The sequence below is a fragment of the Enhydra lutris genome, unplaced genomic scaffold, assembly GCF_002288905.1.
Source record: "Enhydra lutris kenyoni isolate GAN:26980312 unplaced genomic scaffold, ASM228890v2 scaffoldscaffold7, whole genome shotgun sequence".
NCBI lineage: Eukaryota > Metazoa > Chordata > Mammalia > Carnivora > Mustelidae > Enhydra > Enhydra lutris.
Window position 1 is genome coordinate 10,863,438 of NW_019154091.1, and position 12,936 is coordinate 10,876,373.

A 12,936-nucleotide genomic window follows, 5' to 3' on the forward strand; every position below is an offset into this window, starting at 1 on the left:
GTTCAAGCCACACACTGGGTTCCACACCTATTTAAAAACAAGAAAAACCCCCCAACATTTCCTTCTTTTAAGTATACAGTAGCACATATCAGTTATTATTGAAATATGCTATATAAGCTGTAACTGTAAAGCAGTATGACACATTGCCTTTCATTGTATTAGAATTGGTTTATTTACATGATAGTTTTCCTTAAAAGGTCAGACAAGGGAGATTTCTCAGACATGCTGCCATTCATAAAAAACATTTTTGAAATGTTTTTAAAAGTCTTAACTGACTTTAAGACAGTTTGGAAAACACTCAAAAAACTAGTTTTAGGGACGCCTGGGTGGCTCAGTTGGTTAAGCAGCTGCCTTCGGCTCAGGTCATGATCCCGGCGTCCTGGGATCGAGTCCCACGTCGGGTTCCTTGCTCATCGGGGAGCCTGCTTCTCCCTCTGCCTCTGCCTGCCATTCTGTCTGCCTGTGCTTGCTCTCTCTCCCTCTCTCTCTCTGACAAATAAATAAATAAAATCTTTAAAAAAAAAAAACAAAAAAACCCACTAGTTTTATTATCTTATGATTATTAAAATAATATAAGCCCAAGTATTTGATCATTCAGTTTAATTACTTAACCTCCTTTATAAGATGGTTTCCAAAACTTTCAACCAAAGCACTGTAATGGATGAAGATATATATATCATCAATGAGAATTCTTTTTAAAAAACAAAAAGTGTCACATATACTGGAAGGGTTTCCAAAAGAAGAGTAGTGGAAGATCTCTTGGCATTATTGTCAAAATAAATTGATAGCTGTCTAAGGTTTCTCCCTTAAAAATGAAAGTACTTATTTGTAATGTTGGATATAGATAACTACTGATGGGTTTATTAGGAAAAATTTTTAAAAATTTGTGTCTTTTTCATAGGCAGTTGATTTACTAATAAAGAATATAGACAGTGAAAATGATTGTCGCTTTGGGAATGTAAAAAGTGAAGCCAATAAGCAATATTAGAAATACAAAGTTACTTGGTTAGTTCACTTTCAGGAAACCATACTTAAAAAGCAGTACTTAGTCTTTCTCTCCCCAGTTGTTGAAACTCTCATGTGTAGGAAGTTTCTGTTTCCAAGATCTTTGATTACTTTTCTCTTATTTTTTAAATGATGAAACCATTGTCTTAATGTCCTTAAAAAATGTTAAAACACATTAAAGCAAATTCACGTCCAGCTGTTATACCTGATCACAGAGTGGCCCAGCTTAATGAAACTGTATCAAATAAAACTATACAACTACTTTAGACAAAGACTTAAAATTATAGTCAAAAAGATGATTTACCACCTTTCCAAGGTGATTCTGTATTGTATGTTTGCATTTATTTAACATGTTTTTTAATTAAAAGGAAATTTCCTATAGAAATTGGGAGAAAATGTAGTAATAGCTTGCATATCTTCTTTCTTTATTTTTTAAAATTTCATTTATTTATTTGACAGAGAGAGAGAGAGAGATCACAAGTAGGCAGGGAGGCAGGCAGAGAGACAGGGGAAGCAGGCTCCCCACTGAGCAGAGAGCCCGATGCGGGACTAGATCCCAGGACCCTGAGATCATAACCTGAGCCGAAGGCAGAAGCTTAACCCACTGAGCCACCCAGGCACCCTGCATATCTTCTTTAAATTCAGAAGGATTAAAGTACAGAGTTTCAGAGCCAGTAAATACAAGTTTATAGTTTGATGCTGACTCAGACACTTAAAGTTGGACGCCGACTCTTCATTTCATGCAAAATGAAGTTATGCATTTTGGTTAAATTTTAAAAATTAATTTTCAGACATGCAGGAAAAAGAATTAAGTTGAAACTTCCAAATATTTTTTCAATTTAACAACAGTGACAGAAATCTGTATAACTTTAAAACCTTTGGATACTCCGATTTCCTTTTCCATTTTAGTTTTCTCTAATTTTTTTTTTCTTTCTTTTTTTAAGGCCACAATAAGCCAGCTAAGGAGTGAACTTGCGAAAGGCCCCCAGGAAGTTGCTGTATATGTACAGGAACTACAAAAACTTAAAATTTCACTTAATGAATTAACACAAAGAAATCAGGTGAGAATTTAAAAACTATATAGTGGTGAATTGATTTTATATATCTTAAATTTTAATCTTGTGTATGTTGTATATATATTGGCATGAATATAGCATCACTTATTCTGGTTTTTAAGTGTTTAAGGACATTCACATTGTTATGAAACCAATCTCCAGAACTCTTTCATCTTGCAGAACTAAAACTCTGCACTCTTTGAACAACTCCCCATTCACCGCTGCCTTATTGTATGTAAAGGAAAAACACTTCTGTGTCTCTCCTGTACTCTCAATACCCTACTACACCTTTACTTCTGACACCAGATGTATGTTCCTCACATCAACAGTTGTGTGACACCAGCTGGTATCATACAGTGTAACAATTCTGACACCATTTACTTGGAGATAGTGTCAAATCCCACAGTTTAAGGGGTTAGTCCCACAAGACTGTTCCTGCACCCCCCTCCCCCGCCATAACCAATTGAAAGTCCGGTTATTACCTGTACTTTGTACTAAGTGACTATAAATAGGAGGCTCCCACAACCCTTACCTTAGATTTGATTAATTTTCTAGAGTGTTTCACAAAACACAGGAAAACATTTTACTTACCAGATTACTGGTTTGTTTTAAAAGATTATAATTCAAGAACAGCCAGATGGAAGAGATCCATAGGGTAAGTTGTGTGGGAAAAGGCATGGAGCTTCTATGCTCTCTCTGGGTGCTTTCTATGTATGTTTACCAACCTAGAATCTCTCCATACCTTAATCTTTGAGTTTTTAAGGAGGCCTCCTTACATAGGCGTGATTGATAAATTATTGGCCATTGATGATTAACTCAACCTCCAGCTCCTCTCCCCTCCCTGAAGTAGTGGTGGTGGGTGGGAGTTGGGGGGCTTGTTGATAGGGGATCCGGTTGAAAGTTCTAACCCTTTAATCCTGGTTGATTGCTGTGGCAACCAGCCTCCAATCTTAGGGTCTTTCTAAAAAATCACCTCGTAAACATGAACTCATTGGTGGTTGAAAGGGGCTTATTATGCATAAGCAAAAGACATTTTTGTTGCTCTTATCACTTAGGAAATTCCAAGGGTTTTTGGAGCTCTTCCAGAAATGGTGATGAAAACCCAATGTATATTTTTTATTACAGTCATACTTTTGATGCACCAAGTTTTTGATTTGACATAATCCAGGTTATCTCTTTTTGCTTTTGGTGTCATATTTAAGAAATCATTGCCAAATCCAATCCCATGAAGCTTTTCCCCTGTGTTTTCTTCTAATAGTTTTATAGTTTTAGGTCTTACGTTTTGGTCTTTGATTCATTTTGACTTAATAGCATAAGGTAAGCATTTAGTTTTGTTCTTTTACATACGGATAGTTTCTCTTGCACCATTTGTTGAAAAGACTCTCCTTTTCTGTGCTCTTGGCACCCTTGTTAAAAATCATTTGACCGTGTGTGAGTGTTTTTTTATGGGCTCTCTGTGCTTACTGTATGTCTGTCTTTATGCCAGTTCTACACTGTTTGGACTGCTGTAGCTTTCCTTAGTTTTGGGGACAGGGTAGGTAATTGTTAGTACTTTTCTTCCATGTCTTTACTTTTTTAGTGGTGGTGGAGTAGGGAGTCATTAAACCCTTTTATTGAACAGTATGGTGAATTTGTTGGCTTTGCTTCTTAATGAGTTGAACCTAATATTTTGTTGAGCTATAACATGGGAAAAACCAAAGAAAAGAACATGGTAGAGGGGGAAAAAGAGACAAGTATAATTGGCTGTAAATATCGAGCCTCCTACCAATAGCCAGGTGAGTGAGCTTGGAGCAGTTCTTCCATTTCTTATGAAGTCGTCAGAGACCATAGCTCTGGCTCACAGCTTACTACAATGTCATAAGAAACCCTGAGGTAGAACTACCAGCTAAGCTGTTTCTGGATTCCTGACCCTCAGAAGTTGGATGAGATAACAGATACAATTTTAACCTACAAAGTTTTAGGTTTTTTTTTTTTTATAGATTTTATTTATTTATTTGACAGAGAGAGATCACAAGTAGGCAGAGAGGCAGGCAGAAAGAGGAGGGGGGAGCAGGCTCCCCGACGAGCAGAGAGCCCGATGCGGGGCTCAATTCCAGGACTCTGAGATCATGACCTGAGCTGAAGACAGAGACTTAACCCACTGAGCCACGCAGGCGCCCCTAGGGTATTTTTTGCTTGTGACATTGGTCAATAGTTCTCAAACCTCTTCCTCTCAGAAATGCTATATATTCTCAAAATTGTTATGGACCCCAAAGAGGTTTTATTTTTTTGGATTATATCTATGGGTACTAGGTATATTAGAGATTAAAACAATTTTTTTTAAAATATTTTATTTATTTGACAGAGATCACAAGTAGGCAGAGAGGCAGGCAGAGAGAGAGGGAGAAGCAGGCTCCCCGCTGAGCAGAGAGCCCGATGCGGGACTTGATCCCAGGACCCTGGGATCATGACCTGAGCCGAAGGCAGAGGCTTAACCCACTGAGCCACCCAGGCGCCCCTGTTTTAAAAACATTATTAAATATTAACATAAATATCATTTCTTATGGAAAATGACTGTTTTTTCAAAACAAAAAATAGTGGTGATATTTTATATTTTGTAAACCTCTTTAATGTCTAGCTTAATATTAGGACAGATGGATTCTCATATGTGCTTTTACATTTCATCTGTTGTTTATGGTTGAAAGGTATGAAAAAAATTCAGACTCATACAGATCTGAGGTTGGAAAAAGGAGGAATATCTTAACCTTTCCAATTTTTATTTGATTCTATAACAGGACTAGATAAGGCATAGTTTCTCAATAGTTAGTTACAACGGAGAATCTGAAACCATATCAGTGCTATTTTTATACTTGTAACTTTAAATTTATTAGTTTTTCTTGCATTTTGAGTAGATCTTTCCTGTGCATGATTTTATAACAGCATGAATTAATCATGTGGAAAATATTGGTTGTGCAGATCTTCCAAATGTTGACAGATTTCATTGTACAATATAAAAACAGTATCATTTGTTAATATCACCATCAATCTCAGAATAGATAAGTATGAGAGAGTGTCAAGCTCATGGTTATGGATACAAGTTTTCTAAAAGTCTAAGCTTCATTTGAAAGCTCGAATTTTATTGTTGGAGACAAATAGTATCAGTTCTTTTAAGTGACAGGTTCTTTTTCTACCGAAGTCTGAATAATCATATTTTGTCTGTTTTTCTTTCTAGTAAAAATGGTATTTCATGAAAAAAACAAAAAAACAAAACAAAAAAAACTGGCTTAGCTTGTAATTCAGTACCATTAATGCTCTTCAGTGTGACAATTATATTATTCTTTGGTATCCAGAATTGATCTATGCATACTTCCCACTCTTTCACAAAGATTTCATTTCTCCTTGCTATTATAGATATTGCAGCTATGAACATTCACATGCAAATCTCATGCATTTGTGCAAGAATTTCTCTGTTATATACTCCCAAGTGAAATTGCTGGGCTGTAGGCTACACACATGTTCAAATTTACTAGGTTACCTCAAATAATTTTCTTAAGTATTTATACCTGTTCACCATTGTCCATTTCTCTGTCTTTTTTTTTTTTTTTTTAGATTTTATTTGTTTGAGAGAGAGAGACAGAGAGAGAGACAGAGATAGTGAGAGAGCAGTAGCAGGGAGGAGGGAGAAGCATGCTCTCTGCCTGAGCCATGAGCCAGATATGGGACTCAATCCTAGGACCCAGGGATCATAACCTGAGACAAAGGCAGATGCTTAACCCACTGAGCCACCCAGGTGCCCCTCTCTGTCAGTTCTTGATGACTTGATCTTTTTCTCTGGCTTATGAAACATACCTGTCTACACTCCCTCCACCTTTTTTCCTCTTGTCAAGCTATAACGTAGAAAACATTTACATACAGTATAGTTTTATCTTTGTCCCTCAGTGTGATTTTTAATTTCTTTGAGATCAGGGGTGACATTCTACTTTTTGGAAACTGACCAGAATATGTACATGATGTGGATGTTTATGATCAGTGTTATTTATTACGTAATTTTAAAACATTAAATGATTAATAAAGGGCATAATTTGACATGGATAGCCTGAAATGTGTAGTTAGTTAATGAAGCACAGATTGTATATATGTACACACACACACACATTATTAGAGGAAGTATTATGGTTATTTGATGAATAATATATAGAATCAAGATGATTTAGTGTAGTAAGACTGTAATATTATTGATTAGGGAATAATAGAATCTTCTACTAATCTTAATAATCCTTACATAAGTGTAAGACTTCACTTTTTTTTTTTTTCCCAAAATGTTTTCTTGTTTAAGATTGTCTTACCAGTTAAAGTAAGCACAGACATGCATCCTTTTCTTATCCTTGCTCTCTGCCTCTCCCACCTCTCCTCACCCCATGTCCTTGGCAAACCATAATTGTTGACAGTAGTGATATCCCATGTGTTTTGAATTTGGAAATCTTTGCATATGGTCTTATGAAGGCCATTACATAAAATGCCTTGTGCAATTTTTGTGGGTCATGGCAGCATCATGGTGGATAGATAATATTTTAATACCTAATGAATGGCAAAAATAATTGCTTTTGTGCTAATGTCAAAATCTTCAGCATTTGATCAGTGTTTTGTAATTACTGTTTTTTGAAAAATTAAAAGGGGGATATTGAAGAAACTTCCTTTTTAGCTTCTAATAAGAATAGTACTCTAAACACAATTCTGCAACTCAGTTTAATTAACTATTTTTATATAAATTCTGAGCAGATCAATTGTTTATTTAAAGCTACTAATATAGGTCATTGTAAGAGACTGAGTTATTTTTTGGAATTCACCTCTCACCCCTTTTTCATCCTTTATTACTTTTCCCTTTCCAACAGTGCTAGTGTTAAGGTGCTCACAGTCCAAAGCAAGAGCCAGATAGGCTAGCAGTTCTGTTGCTGTGTATTATCACTGTATTGCAAAGTGGCGTACTGAGGAACAGTGTAGTACAGTGGTCAAAGTCATGTCAAAGTCCCAGCTTTGCCATGGACCAATTGTGACAGCTTCTCCCAAGTTTTTTTCCTCTTCTGCTAAGAGATACTTGCCTCTTAGGCTTAGGCCCATTTGCCTCTTAGGAGTGATATGTATCTTAAATAAATTAATAGATTTTTGTAAGTACCTCGGTCAATGTTTGTTGTTTTTGTTATTATTTGCTAAGTGTGACACAGGGTTGAGTCAAGGTCAAGGTGGAAGTTTTCCTAACTTACTGTCTAGTAAATCAGGAAAGACTTTTTGTAGAAGACATAACTTTTTAGCTTAGTTTTCAGGGATGCTAAGAAACATTTCATGTGGCAGCAGGGTTAATGGCAATTCATTTTGAGAGCTAGATATGCAAAAGACACGGGAACATGTGAGAGCACAAAAGAATATGAGATGTTGGAAAGCTATAGTAAGTAGTTGAGTTTGTTCTTTCCCACCAAGCTCTTTTGAAGAACAAATAAGATGAGATCTCTGAAACTACTTTGTAAGCCAGCAAGCATTAAAAAAATGCTATCTTTTTATATTCATTCTCATTACCTGGGTAAGCAACAAGTGAAAAATGGATTCTGATACAGGGAAATTGTCTCTGTAAGATAATCTGTTGAATGAACGGTGGGTGAGGAAATCAAGAGGACTGGACATTTGGAAGGAAGGAATTTTGCTTACCCAAATGATAATTATGTTATGAGTTAGGCTTAACAATAATTAAAAAAAAAATTATTTTTGAGAGAGAGGGAGAAGGGGAGGGACAGAGAGAGAGGGAGGGAGAGAATCTTAAGCAGGCTCCATGCCCAGCACAGAGCTTGACACAGGGCTTCATTCCATGACCCTGAGATCATGATGTGAGCCAAAACTAACAGTTGGACCCTGAACTGACTGAGCCACTCAGGTGCCCTCTCACAGTCATTTTAGAATTTAAACTTGAATAAGGTATTTTTGGGGGAGCATGAATTGACTCACTGTTTATAAATTGTGTTGTAAAAATTTATTGGACTTGGAATCATAATACATGACTCTGCCATTTGGCCAAGTCATATCAGGTTGTTTCAGGCTTTTGCTTCTTCATCCGGAGAGTGGGATGATAATATATTTACTATTTTGTTGTAAGAATTACTATGGAAAAGTGAAAGCACAATTATCATTTTTTGTAGGGACTCTAACTGTCCTTAAGTCAATCTTCAAAACACCATGTATTCATCATACTATTTTGCTTCAGATTTCATGGGAAGACCATAACAAGAATGAAAATTTATGATACTAAATAAACAGTTAGCCTTCTGCATGTAGTGTGAGTGGATTAAGTCTTTTAAAGAGAAAGAAAGTGGTTTAGGTTCTTTTAAAGAAAATTTAATTATTTCTCATTTGTGCCATAAAGCCAGGGAAATTTTGATTCATTTTTTAGGACAAGGAACTTTTAAATAATCTGCAGTTGTTATATACCTTATTTCTTAAAGGTTGAAGCTGTCTGGGGAGTCATCTGTGTGTGAACTGATGGGGATACTTGGTCACACTCTAAGCCTGTGGAAAAGAAGACTCATTTACTCATTACTAGCCTTAAGTTTTTGCAGCATGTTTTAAAATTGTATCCTGCCCAGTTCTTAGTATATGTGAACATGGTGGCACTCATGAAATTCAGTAACTTAGAATATTCTTTAAAAAGTTGCAGGACAGCTCTGAGTGTCTCTCTTACATATACTTAAAGCATCTTTCAGGATAGTATATTTGTGCTTGATAACCTATAATAATGTACCTTTTCTCAGACAAATGTTCAAGAACCTTTATGGCTAACTTCCCCACTTTGGCAGCTAGACTTATTACTTCCTTTGAGGTAATAGTGTTTGCTCTTCCCCGGGTGCAGCTTGTTTTTCCGTTCCCTTGTGTCTTTATATTTTTGTGTCTTTTTGAATGACATGGCATGATTCATGCATACATATTATTTAACTCCTCTTACCACTTTACTAAGTTCAAACTTCTTTTTAAGTCATTGTAAGCCCCACCTTACTTTGCTCTATTTTTTAAAAAAATTATACACTTAAATTTGAGAGTTTCTGTATTAATTCATTTTTGCCTGAAAAATGAATTTTGCTTCATTTTGCTCATTATGTTTTAACTTCCTCTTAGAAACCTTTTTTTTTTTTTTAAATGTGTGTGTTTCATTTGGATTATAATCTGTTTAAAGACCAGAGGCTTTGATTGTCCTGTATTATCCCCTTCTAGCACTCTGCATATAAAAATTGAATATAATGTCCACAGATTAAGTCATTAGATGCTTATAATGGCTTCCTATCCTAGCTATCTTTCTTATAGAATTGAGTCAGAGTTCTGATCCATGTGTTATGTGTATGGAACAATTCACTGACACCAGATTTTGACATTTGATTAGGCTGGTTGATCTAGATCTTTGATTGGAGGTGTCATTTTTATATTTTGTACTTGATAATATTGAGTAAAATAACAAAATATAAGGCAGGTAAATTATTTTTAAATCACTGTTTTTACACAGGTAGAAAGAAATTCGAGTTAATCTTAAACTTATGACTCTTAAAAATGGTCTTTATCAAGAAGAGCAAAAATAAAGAATCATGAATCTGCATACTAAAGCAGTGAATAGTATTGTTATGCTAAAGCTGTTATCAACTATGAAATTACAACACCCCAAATCAGAATTGCCATTGTATTTTGTTATTCAAAATAACTTTTGATGATAGAAGGTAGTTTTAGTATTTAACTCAGATGGGAGAATATAAATATGTTCTATACCCTGAAGAATCTACTAGATTTCATTGTTTCATTTTATGTCAAAATTTTGTTGGTAATTCTTAAGTTACATTTGTAGAACTTAGTGAAGTGGGCCAATAATAAAATAAGTTAGGATGTAATAATTTAATCCTTTTTGGCTAGAGTTTTCACTGTTTTTATATTGCAATTTTGACTAATTTTGTTGATACTACTATACAGATTGAATAATTAGAATAATTATAAATATTAGCAAAGGAAATTTTTACATTGATATTTCAGAACTTGTCTGAAAAGTTGCTGAAGAAAGTACTGGAGTTTACTCAGTTAGAGGAGAAACATAATGAAGAATGTGTGAGTAAAAAGAATCTACAAGCAAGCCTTCATCAAAAAGACTTAGATTGTCAGCAGCTTCAGTCGAGATTATCTGCATCTGAAACCTCCCTGCAGAGAATACAGGCAGAACTAGGTGAAAAGGGGGAAACTACACAAAAGCTCAAAGAAGAACTATCAGAGGTGGAGACCAAATACCAGCATCTGAAGGCTGAGTTTAAACAGCTCCAACAGCAGAGAGAAGAAAAAGACCAGCACGGGTTACAACTCCAAAGTGAAGTTAATCAAGTAAGAGATGTTACTTTTATTTATTATAATTCCTCCTATGGTTTCTTAGTGTGCTTGGTAGTTACTTGATCATAATATAGTTCATTAAAAAATACTGTCATTTAAAAGAATTAACTCTTAATTTTCATAATTGGCAAATTTGAGTCAGATTTGAGTTCCTTTAATTTCATTTCAGTTTTCCTTAATAAAAAAGAGATGTTAGCACCTATCATATAGTATTGTTGTGAAGTGTTTATGAATTAATACCTATAAATTGCTTAGGATGGTACCTGGCAAATGGTAGGTACTCAACATATATTAGTTAATTGTAATTAAATTGTTGATCATTCTTTAGAAATTCTTTTCTCTCTCTCTTTTTTTTTTTTTTTTGGTTACTTAATTTTCCAAATATAATTATGGTTAAACCAATAATATAAAAATATCTAACCTCAAAGAGTGTAGGCATGAACTGGTTTTGTTTTGCTCTCCATTATATCCTTAGCACCCCTTTTGGTATGACAAAAGTAGATAGTGGCAACTGTCAACAAAGGACTTAAAGACAAAGCAGTGTATATTCTTTTTTTTTTTTTTAATATTTTATTTATTTATTTGACAGAGATCACAAGTAGGCAGAGAGGCAGGCAGAGAGAGAGGAGAAAGCAACCTCCCCGTGGAGCAGAGAGCCTGATGTGGGGCTCAATCCCAGGACCCTGGGATCATGACCTGAGCTAAGGCAGAGGCTTTAACCCACTGAGCCACCCAGGTGCCCCAACAGTGTATATTCTTCATTTTTGTGTTTATGAGCAGTTCTAAAATAGCCACAGATGTGTAGATAATGATACATAATGAAAAGATTGGGTGTCATCATTTTAATTTTTAAAAATTTATTTAACATACATCTTGAATAGCACAGTGGATTTAATTATTTATTTTAAAGATTTTATTTATTTGCAAGAGAAAAGAGAAAACACAAGCAAGTGGGAGGGGCAGAGAGAGAGGGAGAAGTAGACTCCCCATTGAGCAAGGAGCCTGACTCAGGACTTGATCGTGGGCCCCCTGGATCCTGACCTGAACCCATGGCAGACACTTAACTGATTGAGCCCCCCAGGCGCCCCAGCATACTGGATTTAGAAACCAGCTGCCTGAGCTCCAGTTCTGTGGCTTACAAGCTGTGTGATCTGAGGCACAGTATTTAACCTGAGCTTGTTTGCTTGTCTCTAATATGGGTAATAATGGAATCTTATTCATAAGGCTGTACATATAGTTAATATTTTGATTTAGAGTAGGGCTTGGCACTTAGTAAATATTGTTGGGAGTGTAATGAGTAAAGAATTATGTATATAGGTGTGCAAACTGAATTTACTCTAGAGTATATACCATATACTCTAGAGTATATGGTATATATATATGGTATATGGTATAGAGTATACTCAAAATGATTGTGATTTTAGGGTAGACCATTCTATTAATAATTCCAGTGTTTACTATTTTTACTCTTGATTTAACCTCTTTTTCTTTAACATGTTTACTCTAAAATGGTATAGACATCATTGTTTAAGTAATTTTGGCCTGCTTCCAACCTTAGACACCCTTTTTTGAGATTCTTTTATTTTTTAATCAAAGATCAGGGATTTATCAGGAATTGTATAGTATTGAATGACAAAGTTATTTATAGTACACATCCCTTTTTCTTACCCCTTTAGTAAATCTACAATTCAGAGCAATAGTTCTCTTTAATTTGTTTGGTTCTCAGTTCTGTCTGCACATCAGAATCACCTGGGGAGATTAAATTTAATTTAAATTAAAAAAATTAACAGTATGAAGGCGTCACCCTTGGTCCAATTAAATCATAATCTCTGGCATAGTCCTGGGCACTGGCGTATTCAAATGTTTTCCCTGTAATTATATTATGCAGTTGAATTTGAAAACTGCTGCTCTTTGAAGTGTTACTTTTTGGCAAGTGATTTCTAAGGTTTTCTGAAGCTGAACATCATCTGATTCTTGTTAGGAAAACATGGGTTTCTGGGATTTAGATAAAATGTATTAAATCTAAACTTACATGGAAGGAGTCTGATTATATGTGCGTTGCATTAACAGTGATATCAGGAGATTCTTCTGTATTATTTTTTGGTGTGTGTACAACTAGTGATTTGACAATTCTGTACATTACTGAATGCTTATCATAGTGAGTGTAGTCACCATTTGTCACTCTACCTTGTTATTACAGTATTATTGACCGCATTTGCTATGCTATACTTTTCATCTCTGTGACTTATTTTATAACTGGAGTTTGTGTCTCTTCATAAGCCGGAGATTCTTATCCAGCAAGTTTAATAAAATAAACATGGATGATGTTTAGACATGGATGATGCCTGTTTGTAAGAGATCATGCAATTTGGGTGTTTGAAATACAAATTAACCTTGAAGGCCTCATTTGCTTTTACATATCAAGATTGTTCCTAATTATTGTAGTACGAAGGAGAAGGTTTGGGATTTACTTTGTAGAGCTAATCCACTGCGTATTAAG

General features: G+C 35.1%; 1 protein-coding gene across 2 annotated transcripts in view; it reads left to right on the top strand.

Annotated features, from left to right (window-relative positions):
- The window catches only part of LOC111142206 (early endosome antigen 1), a 115,359-nt gene that overhangs the window by 50,225 nt on the left and 52,198 nt on the right, over positions 1-12,936 (top strand). For both annotated transcript variants that reach the window (XM_022495233.1, XM_022495234.1), the window contains 2 exons: positions 1,950-2,066; positions 10,092-10,430. In XM_022495233.1, the coding sequence (XP_022350941.1) occupies positions 1,950-2,066; positions 10,092-10,430 (456 nt within the window). The remainder of the gene's footprint in view (positions 1-1,949; positions 2,067-10,091; positions 10,431-12,936) is intronic.